We start from the raw sequence: 21,866 nt of genomic DNA, 5'->3' as shown, positions 1-21,866 counted from the left end.
CAAACCTTGTCCCAAGAGATCTTGTACTCTTTCAGAAATGAACCAACTGTGTCAAATACACCAAGTGCAGTAGTTGTCGTTTCGAGAAGTTTGCAAAAAAGAAACTCATCTTTAAAGGTCACCATCACGTAAACCAGTCACTGAGAACAGTTTGCAATGTCTGTAGATTCATCAAGCTGGCTGCTAAATGTTGGAAGTGGAGCAGATTTAATTTCCTGGATTACCTGATCAAGAATATCACAGACATGTCATCTATTCTTCTGTGGACAATGTCGTTAGATAAGGAAATTGTACTAAATTTTGTAACAGATTCTTCTCTGATCATAACTTGAACAATGTCTTTGACCGCAGGCGACAATAAATCCTCAGCAGTGGTGTGAGGTTTCACAGCTCTGGCGATTCTGAGTGCCGCCAAATATGAAGCTTCAACGGCTGCTATGTCTGTCTGTGGGACTTGCCACCAGGGTCAAGCCTGGCTTTCTTGAGTCCATCAGCTCTGCTTCTAAAATAGTTGGTCTCCTTGCAGGCAAAGCTCAGATGCTTGCTATCAAAATGGCATTTTATTTTGTTCAGCTTCATAGATTCGGCTCATAGAACTTCACAACAAATAACACATTGCGGTTTCTCAATTCCTGCTGTAAGTATTGAGGTAACACCATCCTGTAAAAAATCCTCACTGTATTTTCTTTTCTTTTTAAAAAATTTTCTTTTCTTAACGTTCTTCTCTACACGATCCATTGTCATGTGATGGCTTCCCCATGAAAATAATATCTAACAATAACTTTAATAATACAAAAGATGATGCATGGCACAGTTCAGTCAATACAGTTCATTAAAGTTTCCTATGATTTACCATTCTCTGTGTTGTTTTTAACATACCTGTTACTATCACAAGGGGGCAGTATTCACATCAACCACAGCTGAATCTAAAAAGACTGATCAGCATCCAGATTAAGTTCCCATGGTACAGATATATATTTTTTGCAGTTGGTGATGGTTGTACATTTACCCAGTAATTATAATTCATGAAGTGTCATTTTACCTCTAATACTGCTGCTTTCAACACAGTAGCTGCTTTTAACAGAATAACTGCTCTCTGCACAGTAGCTGTTCTCTACACGTGTGACTTCTCCCCATAAGTACATTATGGGGCCAATCCTGTCACATACACCTGTCTTTGTGCGGGGTGTAGGTGATAGGGTTGGCATGATTGTGTCATCATGCTGGGTACTCATCTGTGGGTGTATATGCATGTGGGTGGACCCGCCTGGAAGAGAGAGGAGCAGTGTCTGGGTTCCTAAGACCATTGGAAATATGTGTTTTCTGGTGATGTTAGGTGATCCCTGTGAAAAGGTTGACCCCCCCAAAGGGGTCGTGACCCACAGGTTGAGAACAGGGTCTCTATCAACAACAGACACCATATCTTGTATCATTCTTCAGTGCTAAGCTTTAAGAACAATTCGCATATTTATGGAGGCTTTTTTAAAATTAAAAATCATTTAAAGAGCCCCAAATAAAATGATCTTTTAATAAAAAGAAAATTTAAAAAGATCATTTTATTGGGGGCTTTTACAACTCTTATTACAGTCCATCCATCTATTCCATCAGGTTTATTTGTACATGTATTGCCATCATTATTTTCTAGACATTTATTTTCTATCAAGAGTCTTTTTTTCTCTTCCCCCCATGACCCCTTGATAGATTATAAGTTATTATTACTTTATCTCACACTGACCGCTGTCTCCCTTCCCTCATGCTTTCTGTTGTTCTTCCCCCTGGAGGGAGGTGTGTGGTTGTGTGTTGATCATTGTGATCGGTTCCCCTTTCCCCCCCTCTTCTCTCTGCCATCCCCCTGCCCTTCTGATATCACTGGCATTCCTGTTCCTGGATCCCATGTCATGAACTCCCATTTCTTATTATACCTGTGCACATGCTCTGGTCTAGTCTGAATTGAGAAGCAGCACTGGGGTCATGACAGTGGGGGGTGAGGAGGCCTCAAGGGACCAGAGGAATAGTGTGTGTTTCATTGGTGCTTTACTGCACCCTGGTTGACTCATCCTTTCCCTGTGACCCCTCTGTGGGAGAATGTTCCACCGTCTACAGATGGGTTTTGGGTCTCTGCTTGGATCCCTCTCATTCTCAATCATTTGTTTTGTTTGTTTGTTAAGGGTCTCCTGATGTCTGTTACCTTGTCCCGATGACACCTCATGATCACACAGGCCGGTGTGCTTTTTCCATGTGGGCTTGTTGCTTCTCTGCTAGATGACCGCTTGTTTAACTTTAAGCCTTTAAGACCCCAGATTCGATGTCTCTTAATAGCAGGGCACCATCTGCCTTCTTCACATTTGCTTATGCACCCATTTTGTCTTCAGCAATCGACCGGGAGGGTGAGCATCACAGAATGCCAGTTTGTAAGAACAAAGTGTCCTTGTATTGAGGGAGGGTATGAACAGAGGTCCCAAGTCCATCCCCGACCTCAGTGTATGGCTGTATAAATATACGTACATAGACCAATACCTTTATTTCTATGGATTAATGTCTTTATATATGTAGATGGTGTGTGTGTGTGTGTGTTAAGTGCAGTTTCTTCAATAAACTTCCAGGCACAGGGAATGTATCCCCAAGGGATTACCAGGGACTTGCTGTGGGGGAGGGGGAGATGGAGAGGTACTGAGTTTCTGTTTAGGGGGATGAAAACCATCAGGACAGACGGCCGATGATAGCCCAGCATGGTGAGTGTAACTCATGTTAATGAATAGTACACCTAAGAATCACTAAAATGACAAATGTGTGGTTATGTACGTTTTAATCACAATAAAATGAAAAGACAATCGATGAACATTTTCAGATGACTTCCCAGAGAATGGCGAACAGAACCCAGCCATTTTCTTCAGCCCTTTATTCCCTACTGTGGCCTGAATTGTGTCTCCCCAAAACATGTGTCCACGTGGCTAAGCAGTGATTCTCAGTCGCTTGTAATTGTCCTCCATTTTGTGATGTGATGTATTTATCCTGTGTGTTGGTTCCTGATCTTTGTGATGTTCGAGAGGCAGGACACACTTTCTCTGATTAGGCTGCCTCTTCAGTCGAGCATCTTTTTTAGATATAAAGGACATGAAACACCTAAGCAAGACCGAGGGATCTCCTTCCACCAAGAAAGAAGAGCCCAGAGTGGAACACAGTCAGGATTTCAGAGCTGAGAACTTCCTAGACCCAGGAAAGGATGTGCCAAGACACATGGAGAGCGTCAAGGGATGCTAGACCCACAGACATTAAAAGGAGATAAGGACCTTCCTCCAGAGCCAACGCAGACAGAGAGAGAAGGCCTCTCCTGGAGCCAGCACTCTGACTGCGGACTTCTTGCCCCTAAACTTTGAGAGACTAAATCTCTGTTAAAGCTAACCACTTGTGAAGCTTCTGTTACGGTAGCTCTAGATAACTGCATAAATCATGTGTTCTTTATGGAAGCAGGTGACCAGCCCTTTTCTTCTGGCTGCTGCTGGATGGGTTTGAGGTCAGAAGTTGAGCACAAGCTGTGTATGCCACCCTGCTGGGTTAGACCACAAAGTGCTAACTAAGTCTCTTCCCAATATTTTGGTCAACCTTGTGCAAGGAATCGTCTGCCGTGCAATTCTTGTACCTTTAACGAAGCCAAATGTGTTCATCTGTGTGTGTGTGTGTGTGTGTGTGTGTGTGTGAGCTTCAGTGTGTCCTTATAGGTAGCGCCTTGACTCACAGGCTATACTAAACCAGCCCTGAGCATCAGGGAATAGACCTCACTGAGATTTTGACAGAGCAGATTGCCACATCTCTCTTCCACAGTGTTGCCGGGTGGGGCTGAACTGCCAACCCTTTAGGTTTGGTAGTTGAGTGCAAACCATTCATAACACCACCACCGCCCTCCGGGGTGGGTTCCAGGTTATTTACACACTCCAGGACACGTTCTCCTGCTTGTTATCCTTAAGCACTGAACCCATCTAGAATCTTTCGGGACCTGAGACAGGAGCAAAGTCAAAGCACCGTTCTTCCCGGATAACTGCTGGTGGTCCTCCCTCGGGCCATGTATCACAACATGATTCTTTCCTTTCTGAACAAGGCAGCCCAGAGAGCGGGATCCATCTCTGGACTTACTTTCCTGCTGTATCTTTCTACTTGAGCCTTTGGTATCAGCTCCTCGTTTTCTCCCCTCCCTCCTCAACACCCCTCCCTCATGAACCCTTGATAATTTATAAATTATTATTTTGTCATATCTCGCCATGTCCGACGTCTCCCTTCACCCACTTTTCTGTTGTCCGTCCCCCAGGGAGGGGGATATTTTTTCTCAGTGAAAGCACCTCCACACACGTTTGCCAGCATCGCTTCCCATTTTCAGTTCAAAGACCTCGCTTGCGTTTTCCATGCCCTGTCCTCATCCTACAAAACATTCCCACTACCGCTTCTCCCGCCATATGGGATCCTGTGGAGGCCTGCTGGGAACACAACCTCTAAACAACACACGTCTGGAAGGCTGTGGTCCAAGGCCATCTTTGCTGGCCATCAGCGCGGTCACCGGAACCAGGGGGAGCACACGGCTCTTGTTAACATTGAAGGTGTTTATGCCTGAGATAAGACAGAATTTGTCGAGGCAAGCGATGCACTCATGTGTCCAAAGCAAAGAACCACACTGGCTCCCGGCGGCAAGCTTAACAAAACCAGAGCCATCTGGGGAGAGGTAACTCATGCCCATGGAAACAGTGGCAGGGTTCGGGCCAGATTCTGAAGCAACCTGCCTGCTAAGGCCATTGGACACAGAATCTGTGTGATGCTGGGCCCCTCAAAGATTTAAACTTAAAAGTAAATTAATAAAATTCCGTGTGTTTTTAAAAAACAACAACAAAACATTCCTGTGGTCGTCACCTAATCTGGTGTCAATTTAAGGATGAAGAGCGTAGGGGTGGAGTCTAGGCTGTCAATCTGGAGATAGCCAATGAGACTTCTGTGTGGGCATGGCTTTCTCCTGAGAATGCTGGGAAATCTGGTACTTCCTCCTTGGAGGTGGAAGACACCTCTCTCTCTCTGCACTCCCTGGGAGACATTGCAGAAGACAAGCCACATGGACGCAACCAGACCTCAATCCGGAGAAGCCACAGAGAGGCCCCTGCCAGCGCTGAGATGCTCACAACGCCACCGGACCCAAAGACTTTCTACCCACTGGCTTATGATCATCCTGCATTTAGCGTCATTGCGTGTGTTGAGTGAGTCTGAAGAGGACTTTATAGATTGGTATCGGACATATGGGCTAATGTCAGACTTAAGGACTTGATCTGGACTGGGCTGGGATGTTTTCTCCATGTTCAATTCCTCTTGTATATAACTCTCTTTCTCATACACATATGTGTGTTCATGGATTTGTTTCTCTAGTCTACCCAGACTGACACAATTCCCCCTACCATGAACACAAACTCAGGAATCCCCAAGCAAACGCATCCCCGCCTTTCTCTGTCCCACCTACTCCTGAATTACCCTTGGTCTCTCTAGACCAGAAATGGTGTCTTTCATCTAAGTGAGCTCATGCAGGCTTCATCCTCTTTGTTCATTCATTTATTTAAAAGTTTATTCACTTCTCTGCAATCAACTCCTTCCGCTTGGTGTGATGTTTGAGAAGGTCATCCACAGCGTGGCGTGGGTCAGTCTGTTTTCCCTTATAGTATGCCCTGGCCCAGAGGGGCCGTGTCGTGCGTCTCACTCATCTGCAGACTCACCTTTGGCCTGTTGTGAGAGATTCTGCGAAGCACCTTGGTGTACAAAGATCCGTTTGCATCGCTGGTTTCACATCTTCTGGGCACCTAGGAGGTGAAGCCGAAATGCATGTCTACCCAATCACAGCACCCCTCTTTAGACAGAAGCGTCAACCCCACGGCTGTGAAGCTGGCACAGGACCAGCAGTGTTTCCTTCTGTGGCCCATAGGGGCGCTCACGGTCAGAAATGACCCGGTGGCACCTAACGATGGCAGCAAGGGCTGGACAGGTGTGAAGGCAGTGTAGTGGTGATGCCTCGGGGCTGCTAACCACAAGGCCAGTAGTTCAAAACCACCAGCTGCTCCACGGGAGAACAACAAAGCTGTCTGCTCCCTGGACAGGGTCAGGACCCAAATGGGCAGTTCTACCCCATCCTCTAAGGTCACGACAAGTCGGAGCCGACCGAGGGCAGTGCATTATTTAACCCTTCCCCGAAGAAGTCTGTGCTCTTGTATTTTCTTTCTTTTTTTTTTTTTTTTAACAATTTATTAGGGGCTCATACAACTCTTATCACAGTCCATACATATACATACATCAATTGTATAAAGCACATCTGTACATTCTTTGCCCTAATCATTTTTTTCTCCTCTTTTCTTTTTTTACATTTTATTAGGGACTCATACAACTCTTATCACAATCCATACATATACATACATCAATTGTATAAAGCACATCCATACATTCCCTGCCCCAATCATTCTCAAGGCATTTGCTCTCCACTTAAGCCCCTTGCATCAGGTCCTCTTTTTTCCCCCTCCCTCCCCTTTCCCCCCTCCCTCATGTGCCCTTGGTAATTTATACATCGTTATTTTGTCATGTCTTGCCCTATCTGGAGTCTCCCCTCCCCCCCGCTCTTGTATTTTCACAAGGCCCAAACGCAGGACTCCGATCCTGCTCAAGTTCCATGTTCTTTGAGTCTGAGGAGTCAGAAGGAAGCAAGAGCTCTGCTGGAGGGGTGATGGGGTGAGATCCCCAGAACAATTCTCCTCTCAGAGGAGGCGCATTGTCGAGATGGGATAAAAAAAAAAATCCCGGCGCAACTTCCCTGGCCTTTTTGTCAGCAAGGAAGTTTTCCATTTTCTGGAAACTTCTTCACGATAAGTCTCCGTGACCACCCTGTGTCCTTTGAGACAAATCTATCAAGATGACCTCTTTGGAACTGGAAAAAATCAACTCAAAATCAGTTGCCATTACTCTCTAAGCCACCTCATGGTGTGGTGACCCCCAACCATAATGTTATTTTTGTTGCTACTTCATCACTGTCACTTTGCTACTGTTGTGAACCATCATGTGAATATCTGACATGCAGGATGTGTTTTCATTGTTACAAATTGAACATCATGAAAGTATAGCGATTCAAAGGCAGGGTGGTGGTAAGAATCACATCACCGTGAATGAGGGGAAGTGCATGATGGGGACCCAATGCCCATCTGTAGACAACTGGACATCCCTTGCAGAGGGGTAGTGGGGAGGAGATGAGTCACTCAGTGTTCAGTGTAGCAACAATGAAACTCAAAACCTTCCTCCAGTTCCTGAACGCTTCCTCCCCTCCCAATTATCATGACCCCAATTCTACCTTGGTTAGACCAGAGGATGTACAGCAGTGAAGTGGGGATCTGGAAACACAGGGAATCTAGGACGGATGAACCCCTCAACACCCGCGGTAGAAGTGGCGACACCAGGATGGAAGGGGGTGTAGAAAGGGAGAACTGATCTTGGAGATCTATGTGTAACCTCCTCTCTGGGAGATGGGCAATGGGGAGGTGGATGAGAGGAGACGCCGGGGAGTGTAAGATAAGATATAATAATTATTTGTAAACTATCAAGGGACCGGGGGAAGGGGGGAGCGGGGAGGGAGGGGGAGGGAGAAAAAAAGGGAAACCGAGCTGATTCCAGGAACCCAAGTGGAAGGTGAATTTTGAGAATGATGAGTGCAACGAATGTATAAGGGTGCTTTGCTCAATTGATGTATGTACGGATTGTGATAAGAGTTGTATGAGCCCCAATTAAAAGATTTATTAATTAAAAAAAAAGAAAGCATAGCGATTCATCACAAAAACAAGATGTCATTCTAGATTGTGAACTATTTATTTCTAATGACAAGTCAATGAAATTTTCTCTTGAAGCACGGTGTAGCACGGGTAACAGTCTTCACGCCGGGTACTCGTAGGAGGGCGTATCTGCATGTGGACGGAGAGGAGCGGGGTCTTGATTCCTAAGACCATCAGAAATCTATGTTTTCCAATGGTCTTAGGTGACCCCTGTGAAAGGGCCGTCGACCCCTAAAGGGGTCGCGACCCACTGGTTGAGAACCGCTGCTCTCAGCTGGTTTCCTTTGGGGTCAACTGGCCCAGCTGATCCCCTCAGAAGCCACTGTTCTGAGAAGATTTTTTTTTGGAAGGGCACTTTCAGGAGATGAGGACAAGTGTCTGATTGAGAGATCTAGTTAAACACATCTTTTGTGTGAACCTAACCTGAGCACACATGAATTGGAATCCCAGTAGTAAGACTTTGGGGTTCTCCTTGTCTCCCACTCCATAGGTCACAAGTGGTTCTGTGCTCAACTTTTTTCCTTTTTTGGTCAGGAACCCCGGAGCTATTTTTGCCACAGTGGACAATTAAAATGAGAAATCCCCTCAGTCTTCTTGGTAGATAGTCCTGGCACTAGCAGCAAGCTGAGTTCTTCCTCTGATCTCTCTCTCTCTCTGTCTCTCTCTCTGTCTCTCTGTTTGCGAGGTGCTCTCGAGCACACCCCGGCTCACAGCACAGCAGCCCTGTGGGTGCCAGCATGAACCACTGCCAAGTCCTGCACCCTGCCCACAGTCCTTGCTGAGACTGAGCCCTGTGGCCGTGGTTGCAGCCACTGCCTCCGCCCACCTCCTTTGTTGGGCCAGGTCTTCCTCCTCCCTGCGGAGTCTCTGCTTTGCCCCAAACCAAACCAGACCCACCGCCATGGAGTTGAGCCATCCTGCAGGACAGGGTAGAACGGTCCTGTGACTTCCCGGGACCGTCACGCTCGATGGGAGGAGAAGGCCCCGTCTACTCCTGTGGAGCGGCTGGTGGTTTCGAACGGCTGACTTTGACGGTCCGACAAACCAACAGACAATGAGCAGTGGCCGTCTTGACAACAAGGCTCGAATTTCCAACTTTTTAAGATTAAAGTATCCATGAAAGTCCCCGTGTGCGCCAGCCTCCGCACCCTCTCTCTGGGTCTCTCTCCTACATCTATTCCACAGATGTAAAAATGGCTGTCTCTCTCTCACCCACCCCCCCCGCTCGTTCTATCACTTTCTCCATGTGACTGTGTCTGTGGGCCTCTCTCTGTAGTCATCTCTTTCTCTGTCTGTCTCTCCCTCCCCACTCTCTATCTCTCACCCTTTGTTCTCATCATCAGCTCTCTCCTCCGCTGTGTCTCTTACACATCCACACCCGCCCGAAAGCTTCATTCAGAATATTTCCTTCAGAGTCAGGTCCTCCGAAGCTTTTAGTTTTATAAAATAGGACTCTTGGTGGACTCCTGATCCGAGGCTTTGACCCTGTTCGTGGAAGCAGAAGGGCTGGGTGGTCCTCAAGTAGTCACCAAACATTCCCCCGAACGATGTGCTTGCTCCCCATGCACGCCATCCCTAATCACTGGAGAGAGGCCCGTGGGTGGATGTCCCCTGGATTCATGGACCCCCCCCCCCACCTCTGCCTGACGAGACCTCAGTTGGTTTGGGTTGTCACGCTTCTAGACAGCGGCATGATGAACAGCCTGGAGGGGGTTTCTCTGTGGCCGCTCTGTCATCATCCCCCTGGGTTCAGCTGCACAGCGGTGACAGGACGGACTTCCCTGCACCTGCATCGTTTTGTGTGTGTGCTTCTGAGCATTTCGTGAGCTTTGGTGTGTTGGTTTGTTGGGGGGTTTGCTTTTCATGCCTCTCCATGGGTTGGTCTTGTATGCAGGGCCGGCCAGGGAAGTGTCGCTGCACATCGCGTGGGATGAGAAATTGAAGACTGCTCCCTCTCTCAAGTTGGCTTTACGAGATTGTATCTTCTCCTCCTGCGTCTCCTCCAACTCTATGACCCTCCGAGGTAGGAAGACGCAGCGTCTGGTCCATCAGCTGGGGAGGAGGGTTTGAGTCACGTTCCATGTTGGGACCGGCGTGACAAGATCCCCCCTCTCACTTCTACCCATCCTTCCATCTGCCATTGAACCACTGTCATCGAAGTAGCACCCTCAGACTCCCATCTGTTCATTTCCTCTCCCACCCCGTTAGCTCTCTGACTGCGTGAATACTCATCGATTTATTCACTCGTCCTTCAACTATCCATCCATCGGCTCATTCATTACGCCATCTACTCAAATCTACCCCATCATCTCCAGCCAACCCTCCGTCCATCGGCCAATCAACTGTCTATTCAACCACCCACTCGCTTGTTCATCTACCCACCCACTTATTTGTGTGCCATTCACTGTTATCCATACGTTCATCCTTTTATTCACCCACTTGCTCACCCATCCACTCATCTACTTAACATCCACTCATTCACCTATCAACCAATCCTCTCTCCACTCACCTAGTAGCCCTATGATCCATCCACCCACCCACCCATCCATGTCCTTACCCATCCCTCCACTGATTCATTTTTCATTTCCCTGCTCATCTCTCTGTTTATCAATTAATTAATCAGCCTCATTCATTCAACCATTTTTCCATCCAACCCTCCATCTCATCCCATTCATTTGTCTACTCGTCCATTCAGTACGTAGTCATTCATCCCTATATCTCCTCATCCACCCAATGTTCAACCCACCAAAGCACTCATTTACCAATCAAACTACACACCCACCACTCACAGCCTGGGGTCGGGTCCTCTGGCTGAGGTGGGCACCTAGAAGTGATTAGACCTGGGCTCTTTCCTCTAGAAATACAGTCAGTGGGTGAAGGCCAATCACACACACACACACACACACACACACACACACACACACACACACACACACATGGACATCCCCTAAATCAGGTGGTCAGTGCTTGTCCTCTGAGTAGGGGTGTGTTCAAGATGAAGGAGGCAGGTAGGTGGTCAGGCTTCAGGTGAGAGAGCACCGTGTGTGCCAGCCCTCAAGTGGCCCTGGGCCACGGAGGACGACACAGGGATCCACAGGTGACCAGCATTGAGATGGCCTGAGAAGGGAGGAGGAAGAGGCAACCCTCAGGAACAAGGAGGTCTAGGTGTCCACTGGAATGCCTGCCCAGTGGGAGCCCTTATGTCCGTAGGGCATCGCATCGACCTCCTGACCCGCCCCCCTGCCACTCCCACAGGCAGAACCAACCCCCTCAGGAACCAAGACCATGCAGCAAGAGACACCGCGTCCGCTTCCGGAACAGACATCACCGAGCAGGCAGACAGGCCTCCCGTCCCAGTCCAAACTCAATTCCCCCTGTGAGGCAGAGGCGCCGCCCGCCAAGCCCCAGCCGGAGGCCGCCGAGTCCCAGAAAGCCCCCCAGGAGCAGCCGGCGCCACACCATGTCCCCCGCCTGCGCTCCGTGGTGGAGAGCCACGCCTTCAGGAACGTCCTAGTGGACGAGATGGACATGATGATGGCTCGCGCGGCCACCCTCATCCAAGCCAACTGGAGGGGCCACCAGCTCCGGCAGAAGCTGATCTCCCAGATGACAGCAGCCAAGGCCATCCAGGAGGCTTGGCGGCGCTTCCACATCAAGCGCAGCCTCCGCGCCTACAAGGAAGTGGACGAGGACAAGGACATCCCTTACCACCCCCCGCAGCAGGTGCGGTTCAAGCAGCACACCCCAGGAGGGCGAGAAGCCTCCCCACAGCCCGTCAGGATCAACAAGGAAACCCAGTTCCCTTCCTCAGACAGTCTGGCCCCCTGCAACCTCCAGAAGTCCCTGGGGGCGCCTGGCTCCCTAGAGCCCGGAACGACCCCTCCATATGTGTTCGAAGCCCCCAGTGTCCCCTTCCTGTCCCACCAGTCTGCGGCCATTCGGTTCCCATGTCCGATGCATGCAGACAAGCGCCAGTACCCTTGCTTGATGACGAAGACCATCAGGAGCTCCTGCCTGGTCCACATCGAAGCGGAGACCGCCAAGGGCAAGCATGGGACCAGCCCACTCAGCAAGGGCAGCCCTGTGGAGCTGACACCGTGTGGAAGGAGTGCTCAGTTGGGGAGTGGACCCCTCAAAACCCAGACCCAGGCCCATGTGGAAGCAGAGGCGCTAAGACTCGCGCCCCATGTGTGCCCGGTGTCCTCGCTGGTCAAGATCCCACCCCAGACACACCCGGTCACCGTCACAATGACCAAGAATCCATCTCAGCCCAGCCCGACCGCCACCATGTTCAAAATGCCTCCCCAGACACGAATGGCAGTCACGACGGCCAAGATCCCATCCCCAGCCTGTCTGATGACCCCAATGACCAAGACCACGTCCCAGACACACCCAGGGCCCACCATGGCCCATCCCCTGCCCCAGCCACGTCCAGCATCCATGACTTCCAAGGCACCACACCAAGCACGCCCTCTGTGCATGATGGCCAAGATTTCACCCCAGACCCATTCAGTGGCCACCGTAGTTAAAGTTCCCTCCCAGACCTGCCCAGTGGTCAAGAGCCCCCCTCAGACACGCCTGGCCACCATGATCACCAAGACCCCGGCTCAGTTACGCTCGGTAGCCGCTCTCTTCAAGAACTTCTGCACGTTCCCGACACCCGCTGGGAACCCAAAGTCACCCCCTCCAGCCAGTGTGGGCAGCAGGACCTCCCAGTCTCTGTCCCACACGCATCTGAACTCAGCCAAAGTGAAGAGTCCTGGCCCCGAGAGGCAGACCGACGTGGCCCTCAAGGTCTCATCCCACTCCGGCGTGGCTGCGGGCAAATCCACGGGCCACCCCCAGGAAGTGGGTACGCCCAAGGTCCTGGCGAGGTCTAACTGGGAAGCCGAGAACATCAAGGTCTGTACCCAGAGGCTGATGAGAACAGAAATGCCACCCAAGACCAGCGGGGACGCAGACATGCCCAGGACTCTGTTCAACAGGTGCAAGGCCCGAGCACAAGGCCAGGAGAGAAAGGAGAGTGTCCGGGGCCAGCCCCGGGCCTGTTTGCCCACCCAAGGGGTTATGACCCCAGGCCAGGTCCAGCCAGCCGCTGCACTGATCAAACCCCAGTGCCAGGGGCATGCGTCCACCGGGCTGGCCAAGACCCTGTCCAGGACTCTGTCCAAGACCCTCTTCCAGGCCCAGCTGGTGAGCGGGATGACCAAGAGCCAGTGCCAAGCAGCAGAGATCCCTGCCAAACCAACCAAGGTCCCGTCTCAGATGCAGCCCGGGGCTGAGCTGACTAAAACACCCTTCCCGGCCCAGGCCCCTGCCGGGCTGGCCAAGACTCAGCCTCAGAATCAGCAAGTGGCCAAGCTAACCAGCCCCCAGCTCCAGACCCAGACACCCCCCAGGATGCCCAAGGATCAGGACCGGGCCTCACAGGCGGCCAGGTTGGCCAAGGCCCAGGCCCAGCCCCAGCCCCCTGCTGGGATGACAAAGGCCCAATCCCAAATCAATCTGGCCGCAGGAACAACCAAAGCCGGGATCCAGGTCCAGGTGTCCCTTGCCCTGACCAAGGCTGAGTCCCAGGCCCAGCTGGCTGAGCCGACCAAGACCCACTTAGAGAGACAGCTGTCCACTGGGCTGACCAAGACCCTGTCCCAGGCCTCGCTGACAACAGAAACAGCCAAGCCCCTCTGCCAAGACCATCAGGCCACACACCTCAGCAAAACCCAGTCGCAGCTCCAGCTTGCTGGGTGCAAGGCCTCCACCCAGCCCAGCCAACTCCTCGGTGCCCTGGCCCCCGGCCTCGAGCTGGGCAAGACTGAGCAGGCCATCCACTCACCAGGCCCCAACACCCAGGGCATGCTGGTGCCATTGCTGCCTGGTCACTCCTCCTGCAACATCGAGTCCTGGGGGGACAGCGGGGCAGCCCGGGCCCCAACACCCACGCACAGCCCGCCTGGACTCAGCCCGGAGGAGGTAACAGCCTCCCAGCTGGCTTCGCTCTGCGCCGAGCTGACCGCCATGCTGAACTCCCACGAGGACCTCCGCTCGCTGCTGTGCAAGACTTTGTCGCAGGGTGAAGTGCGGGCCACTCTGACACAGGTCCTTTCCAAGGAGGGACTGGGCACCACCATGGTGAAGGCCCTGCCACAGGGCATGCTGGGTGCTGTGCTGGCCAAGGCCTTGTCTTGGAGCGAGCTGGGCGTGGCTGTATCGCGGGCGCTCTCTCGGACCGAGCTGCGGGCAGAGCTGACCAGGACCCTGCATAGCAGGCTGACCGACGTGCTCAGCAAGGCGCTGACGGAGGACGAGCGGGCGGCACTGAGCCAGGCCCTGTGCCAGGGGGAGCTGGGCGCCGTCCTGAGCACATGTCTGTCACAGGCGGTGCTGCGGACCGCAGCTACACTTCCCAAGGTGGTCGTGAAGGCAGCAGGCAGCAGCCTGGCGGCGGGGGCCGGGACAGTGGAGTTGGACTGCGGGGGGACCCCATCGGCCACGTGGAGGCCCGCCCTGGGGCCCACGAGAGGTCACCCCAGCAAGGTCAGGGACCCTGGCAGTGGGGCCTGGGAGGAGATGGGGGATGGGACGATGCTTGGGGGGTCACCCTGCTTGTTGAGAGTCCCTAGTCCAGAGGTCACCACCATCCACCAATGTGCACTCATCTTCAGCCAGGAGCCCCGGGGGCCTTGGGGGAGGACAGCGGGCAGTGACCAGCCCAGCCCGAGCTTAAGCCAGACGGTCTGCGGGAACGAGGCACCCGCTTTCCACAGCACAGGACCTGATGTGCCCAAGCCACCCCACTTGCGGCCGCCCCCCTATCTGTGGCCACCGCTGACCGCCAGTGGTGTTGGCCACAGCGCCAGCCAGCCATCAGTGACAGGCGGTGCGGCCCCCAGCTCCCAGAAGCAACAGGAGTCCAGCAGGGTGGCCCCTCGCACGTGGTCATCGCCCGGGGCGGCCAGCAACTACTCAGGCAAGATGCCAAGCTCGGTGGGCAGCAGGAGGGCATCACGTGGCCACCAATCCCCTTTCCCCTGCAGCAGGCACAACTGCTGGTGCCAGCTCTCAGAGGCCAGCAAGGGGACCTGTGAGACATGCCAGCCTCCCATGGCCAGAGGGGTGGGCCCCAGATCGCAGGCCCCAAACCATAAGCAGGCACCTGTGGACCCCAGGAAAGGGACCAGGAACCCATCGTCGGGCGCCAAGATAAGCAGGGTGGTCCCAGGTGACCCCCAGGCGGGCTGTGACCTGTCAGACCCCATGTCACCCATGAAGAACTACCTGGTGACTCAGGTCAATTCCATTCTTTCCCAAGCTGCCTCGGGCCTTTCCCAGACACCCATCCCCTTCCAGGAAGGGACGAGGGTGTCTAAGCCGGCCAGGTCCCAACCCCAGCAGCTGGCATCGGGCCATCAAACATCCGTGGGTAACAGGCGGACAGGCCCCTCCGCAGACACTGTCAGAGGCTTCTCCCAGCGCTCGGCAATTCCCAGAGCCCAGCAGCGCTCAGCGGCCCTCAGCAATTCCCAGAGCTCTCTGCAGAGCAGCAGCTCGGCCAGCCTGTCCACCACGTCCCTGGCCAGCTTGAATGCCACTGATCAGGAGGAGGAGCCTTGGGAGGACAAGCCACAGTGCTGTCAACAAAGGGGGCCCCCGAAGCATGGGGAGGTGGTGAGGTGCTCGCAGGGGACCAGGGAGATGGAAAAGACGAGTAGGGCCCAGCCCAGGCAGACGGCCCGCAGACGGCCCATCACAGCCACAGAGCTGGTCCCCATTCTACACCACGGACCTATGGCTAGCCGAATGTCCTTCAGTGTCCACTGGGGATCAGAGAGTGACACGGATGTGTCCTCCTTCCCGAGCTCCACAGATACAATCCAGAGTCTGTCCCAAGTATCGGCGAGGACAGGGCTGGTGAGAAGCCTCTCTCTGGGGAATATGACTCACACCCCACGTCAACAGCCCACCCAACCCCAGGCATCTTTGGTCAGTAGGTTGGCTCCGAGCCTTTCCTACCCATCCATGGCCACCGGGGTGACCTCCAACCTCTATCATCCATCTGTGGCCAGTAGAGTAACCCCCAGCCCAGCTCGCCTACCTGTAGCCAGGGGGGTGTCCCTCAATCTAACCCACCCAGCTGTGGCCAGTAGGATGACCTCCAGACTCGGCCAGCCATGCATGACCAGTGGGGGGACACCCAGCCTAATCCAGCCATGCATGACTAGTGGGCAAGCACCCAGCCTAGCCCAGCCATGCATGACCCCTGGGCAAGCACCCAGCCTAGCCCAGCCATGCGTGGTCAGTGGGAAAGCACCCAGCCTAGCCCAGCCATGCATGGCCAGTGGGCAGGCACCCAGCCTAGCCAAGCCATGCATGGCCAGTGGGCAGGCACCTAGCCTAGCCCAGCCATGCATGACCACTGGGCAAGCACCCAGCCTAGCCCAGCCATGCATGACCACTGGGCAAGCACCCAGCCTAGCCCAGCCATGTGTGGTCAGTGGGAAAGCACCCAGCCTAGCCCAGCCATGCATGGCCAGTGGGGGGGCACCCAACCTAGCCCAGCCATGCACAACCAGTGGGAGGGCGCCCAGCCTAGCCCAGCCATGCATGACCAGTGGGGGGGCACCCAGCCTAGCCCAGAAATGCATGGCCACTGGGGGGGCACCCAGCCTAGCCTGGCCACCCATGACCAGTGGGAAAGTCCCCAGTCTATACCAGCCATGCATGCCTAGTAGGGAGGCACCCAACTTCTCTCACTCATCTGCACCCAGTAGGGCGGCCCCTAGCCTAACCCAGCAACTCATGGCCAGCAGGGGTGTGCCCAGCCTCTCTCACCCATCTGTGGTCAGTAGGATGACACCCAGGTCCACCCAGCCAGCCATATCCAGTTGGGGGGCACCCAACCTCTCTCCCCCATCTTCAGCCAGTAGGGTTACCCCGAGCGTAGCATCAGCAGCTAGAAAATTGAGCCCAAGTCGATCCCAGCCATCTGTGACTAGTCATGGCTTTGATATGCCGCGTTTGGCCTCTGGGAGAGATTCTAATGGACAGTCCTCCAGGAGGGTGGATGCGGTAACCCCACATTTGCAGCAGGCCCTGGGCACCATGTCAGTTAAGCCACACCCTTCTGCAGCCCCCTTGAGCTGGCAGCAGCGCCAGGCTGCTTCAGAGACCTGGGTGGCCATAACCCAGAATCCTCAGGTAGCCTCCAGCCTCCAGCACCCCAACTTCAGCGAGGGTATAGGCCGGAGTATGGGCCAAACTTCCCTTGTCACCACCTCCACACCAAACCTTTACCAGGCCTCGATGGCCAGTGGTCCGGCTACTGGATCTGGCCAGTCGGTTAGCATTTCCCAGGAGACTCCACCCAGACGGATGACCCCAAATCTGGCTCAGGAGACAGCAGTGGCTAGCGCCACGCCCATTCTGCCTCGGAGGACTATGGTCACCGGTGTGGGCCAAAGTCAGTCTCAGGTGGCTGGTGGCGTGGCGCCTGCTACATGCTGGGTGTCTGGATCCCGTGGGCATTTGACCCGTGAGCAAGTGTCAGTGACTTCCAGAGCCCCGGAAGGCTCCCAGCCGTCGGTGTCGAATAGATTGGCAGAGTCTCACTCCAAGGGTTCCATGGTAGGCGTGGCCCCCAGCACCCCCAAGCTCAGCATGGATCTCCCCGTGGGCCTGGATTACCGGCCTCCTTCCGTGGCCATCGTGGTCACCCCTAGTTACCAACAAGCCAGTGTTCTCACGCAGGATTCCATGATGGGTGTGGCGAGTGGCCTGGGGCCCGATCCCGTAGCCAGTAGGATGACCCCAGCCGGGACACCACGCACTGCAACCACTACTTTGACCCCTAGCCCGGCCACAGGGTCTGTGATCCGAGGCATGGGCCAAAATCTCTCCCCAGGTTCTTCAGCCAGCAGTGTGACCCAGACCCTTCCCTCAGGCTATGTGGCCACTGCGGGGGCCCCTGGGGTAGCTCCAGCATCTGTGGATGGGGAGCTGAATCAGAGCCTAGTTCTAGAACCTAGACCTAGCCTGGTGACTCCAGTCCCCGTGGGATCCCTGCTGATTGGAATCTCCCCTCGGCCTTATCAGGGGTCCCTGGTTGGGGAGGGGTGCCTGACTTCCTTCCAGGCGTCCCGCACTGCTACCATGGCACACGTGCACACTCAGGCATCAGGAGTAAGCAGTACCATCAGGAACCTTAACCGAGTGCCCACTGTTCTGTCCAGAGTCTCCCAGATGGACCAGGCGATGGGGGTGATGTCATTCAGGGCCACAGAGACCCGGGCCACGTTGTCCCAGGTGTCGGGATCTAGTGGAGAGAATGACCTCAACAGCAAGCCTGTGGTCCTGCAAGTGACCCCGTGGACGTACAGAGAGTCCCTGGGGGCTGAGGAGGACTATGCCCCTGAGCTGCAGTTGCAGGAGGGGACTGTAAAGGAGCCCTGGGCACCATTCTTGGGGGAGGTGGCAACCAGCTTTGCCAAGTCTGTGGACAGCATGGTCCATAACTATCCACAGGGTGGCATGGTCAGTGCTGTGACCCAGAGTTATCCACAGGGTGGCATGGTCAGTGCTGTGACCCAGGCCCACCCACAGGGTGGCATGGTCAGTGCTGTGACCCAGGCCCACCCACAGGGTGGCATGGTCAGTGCTGTGACCCAGGCCCACCCACAGGGTGGCATGGCCAGTGGTGTGACCCAGAGCTATCCACAGGGTGGGGTGGTCAGTGGTGTGACCCAGAGCTATCCACAGGGTGGGGTGGTCAGTGGTGTGACTCAGAGCTACCCACAAGGTGCCAATGTCAGTGGTGTAACCCAGGCCCACCCACAGGGTGGCATGGTCAGTGGTGTGACCCAGGCCCACTCACAGGGTGCCGTGATCAGTGGTGTGACCCAGGCTCACCCACAGGGAGCCATAGTCAGTGGTATTGCCCAGACCCATTCAAAGGACGCCATGGTCAGTAGTGTGGGCCAGAGGCTTCCCCCAGCATCTGTGACCAGTCCCAGTATTCAGCCTCTAGGGTCCATGGCCAGTGGGGTAGCCCAGAGCCATCCACCGGGCTCCATGGTCAATGGCATGACCCAGGCCTTTCATTCAGAGTATGCAGTCAGCATTTGGGCCAGGGCTCCACCTCCAGGTCCTGTGGCCAGTGGTATGGCCCCTGCCCCCTCACAGGCCACCAGTGTAGCCACCCACTCTGGGGTTGGCAGCACTAGCCCCACGCCGCAGCCAGCAGCCAGTAATGGGTCATCCAGCAGGATCAGTCTGCATACGCAGTCTGTGGTCAACAGGCTCATATCCCAGTCCCAGGTAATCTCTGGGGCCCCATCAAAGCCGCCTGTGTTTACCCAGAGTCACTCCCAGGCAGCTGCTCTGCCCCCACCCTCCAGGTCATCCCAGCCACCCCAGGGCAACTTCAGGCCCCCCAGCGTCCCCACAGGGTCCAACACCCAGATGAGGGACCCAGATCCTTCACAGGGGTCCCACACACCGCAACAATCCCCCCCGCCTAGCGAGGCAGTGCCCAGTCAATTCCAGATGGACACTGCTCCAGGTACCCAATTGTCCCCCGTGGCTAGGGATGTGGCCCAGAGCAGCCACCGCGCATCTCTGGGGCCCCGGAAATCCTACAAGTCCGTGCACAGCAGCATCGTGGCTGAGATGCTGGGTGACTCTGTGACCACGCTGGTGCCAGCCCCCCAGCTTCAGGAGAAGCCCCCTCAGCCCTCACAGACCACCAGGTCCTCTGTAGGCGCCCCGCACACGGGTATCATGCGCACCCAAGGCATGAGCGTCCCTAGGACTCACCCAGGCATCCACAGGGTGTCCTTGGGGTATGAGTCTTCTCCCGGTGGTTCCCGGAGACCCCTCTTTGACCAGGCATCCCCGCTGAAGTTGCAGGAGTCCCACGCTTCGGTGGCCCCGAAGAGCAGTCACCAACCCTCCCAGACCCCCAGTGCGCTGCAGAGAGAGATGGTCCTTGGTGTGGAGGGTGGCCAGCAACCTTGGAACACCAATGCCACCGCGGCCGCCGCCGTCCCCAGCGTCGTGGCTGGGACCAGGGACAGCATGGCGGGCCCCAGAAGCGTGTGGCAGCCGGTCAGGGGCCCAGGCCCATGGGATGTGAAGGCAGCTGGCTGGAGGAGCTCGGGGCAGCAGTGGGGGGCGGCGCAGAAGGTGGAGGAGCTGCGTGTCCGTGCTGTGATCACCATCCAGGCGCACGTGCGTGGCTACTTGGTGCGCCGCAAGATTAAAGCGTGGCACCAGAGTGCCACCACCATCCAGGCAGTGTGGCGTGGCCATGTGGTGCGGCGGCAGCTCTACCAGCTGCAGGGGACTAACCACACCATCCACACCCATTGGTGTAGCTACAAGACCCAGCAGGACCAGGACCAGGGCCAGCAACCACGGCCCCAGGCTGTCTGGCCAGCTCCAGCAGACTGGACCAGGGCCTCATCAGAGCACCGATGCTTCCAGTCCTGCCAGCCTCGCTCTTGTGCCCTCTGCCAGACACTGAGTCTTGGGCTGGGGGCCCCGCCCAGTGTGGTCCTGCTGGTGGGCTCCAGCCCCCGCACCTGTCACATGTGCGGCCAGACGGTGCAAACCCGTGTGGTGCAAGGCACGGGTCAGGGAGCTGGGTGCCAGGAGAGCACCCCGGCACTGAGGACTCTCAGCGCTCAGCTGGTCCCCACCAGCCCCTCTGGACCTTCCCTTACCACCCTCCCTCCCTGCTGCGAGAAAGCAAAAGCGGCCACGACCATCCAGTCGGCCTGGAGGGGCTACGTGGCCCGGTGCCACCTCAAGAAGCAGCAGGCAGCTGCCAAGAAGCTGCAAGCAAACTGGCGTGGCCACTTCACCAGGACCTGCCTGACAACCGACTCCCTCCTGGGACTCACCAGGAGCTCCCTGGCAAATGACTCATTCCTGGGCCGGGAGAGACCCTGGGACAGGCAGAGGCACACCAAGTATCCCGGGGTCTAGGAATCCAGCCACCAGGAGGGGCGGATCTATGAATAAAATCCTTCACAGCCTGAGTCCTGAGGTGCTCTGTCCCAAAGTGCATGATGGTGAATGGGGGTGCCAGGGCAGGGCGGGTAGGGAGGCCTGGAACATCCTGGGTGGAGAAGCCCGCAGCCTCCGCACCACTCCATTTGCTCCTGGGTGGTGGTGGTGGTGGGTGGTTGGGGGGTGGGGTGTGTGTGTGTGTGTGTGTGTGTGTGTGTGTGTGTGTCCAGAATGGGAAGCCTATGTCTTTCTGGAGGTTAGGAGGGGCCAGTGTGGCTTCATTGTCGCCTAGCGAATGGGGTGGCATCCAGAGGGACGCTGTCCCTGACTCGCTGGGTATCTGTAGCAGGGAGCATGCCTGGCAGGCAGTCTCTTGATCCTAGAAAACCCACCCATGGGCACCTCGCTCCAGAGATGTTGGGAGGTGCCAAGCACGTCCCTGTTTGGGGATGCTGCGCCCACGGCTGAGGAGGTCCCCGTCTTGGGGACAAGGCCAGACTCCTGGCACTCCAAAGGCAGAGGGAGGGGAGGGGAGGAGGTTGGGGCGCCTTTAAGGGTCTTCCGGGAAGCCTCCTGGAAGGGGGAACAGTGGCGCTGGACTCAAGCCCATCAAAGTCTCTGTTTACAGAGATTCGGAGGAGGCGTGGAGGGTAGGCGGCTTTGGGGCAGTGAATGGAACGGCAGGGAGATCCGGGGAGGCATGGACGGGGGCACAGAGTACGAGGGCTGGGCGTCAGGGCTCCGGCTAGCAGTGGAGGAAGGCGCTGGGTGGACGTCCCGAGGCCCCGCCCCGCTTCGCACCTGCGCGGTCCCTCGCGTCGCCAGTAGGGGGCGCGCAAGCGCAAAGCGAGCACACCTGGGCGCGCGCACCTGTACGGAATAGGCCGACCCTTCCCGCTCCAGAATGGCGGTCTCGCCGCCACCGCTGCTGCTGCTGCTGCTGCTGCTGGTACTGGCGCTGCTGTTGAAATCCGACGGGACTCCCGTCACTGTCGCCTCTATAGGTAAGAACAGGTAATCGGGAGACTGCGA

General features: G+C 55.3%; 1 protein-coding gene across 1 annotated transcript; it reads left to right on the top strand.

The window, feature by feature from the left end:
* The first annotated feature begins 11,093 nt into the window (after positions 1 to 11,093).
* Positions 11,094 to 20,810, top strand: IQCN (IQ motif containing N). Its single transcript, XM_075556847.1, has one exon. It carries the CDS (start codon positions 11,115 to 11,117, stop codon positions 20,808 to 20,810), a length of 9,696 nt encoding a protein of 3,231 aa, XP_075412962.1. The 5' UTR covers positions 11,094 to 11,114.
* The last annotated feature ends 1,056 nt before the right edge of the window (positions 20,811 to 21,866 follow it).

The sequence above is a fragment of the Tenrec ecaudatus genome, chromosome 1, assembly GCF_050624435.1.
Source record: "Tenrec ecaudatus isolate mTenEca1 chromosome 1, mTenEca1.hap1, whole genome shotgun sequence".
Taxonomy (NCBI): Eukaryota; Metazoa; Chordata; class Mammalia; order Afrosoricida; family Tenrecidae; genus Tenrec; species Tenrec ecaudatus.
The sequence above is the reverse complement of the archived record's forward strand: the minus strand, read 5'-3'. Positions and strand labels throughout refer to the sequence as shown.

Excerpts from the sequence above, each read along its gene's own strand:
- IQCN (XM_075556847.1), top strand. The coding sequence starts at position 11,115 with ATGCAGCAAGAGACACCGCGTCCGCTTCCGGAACAGACATCACCGAGC.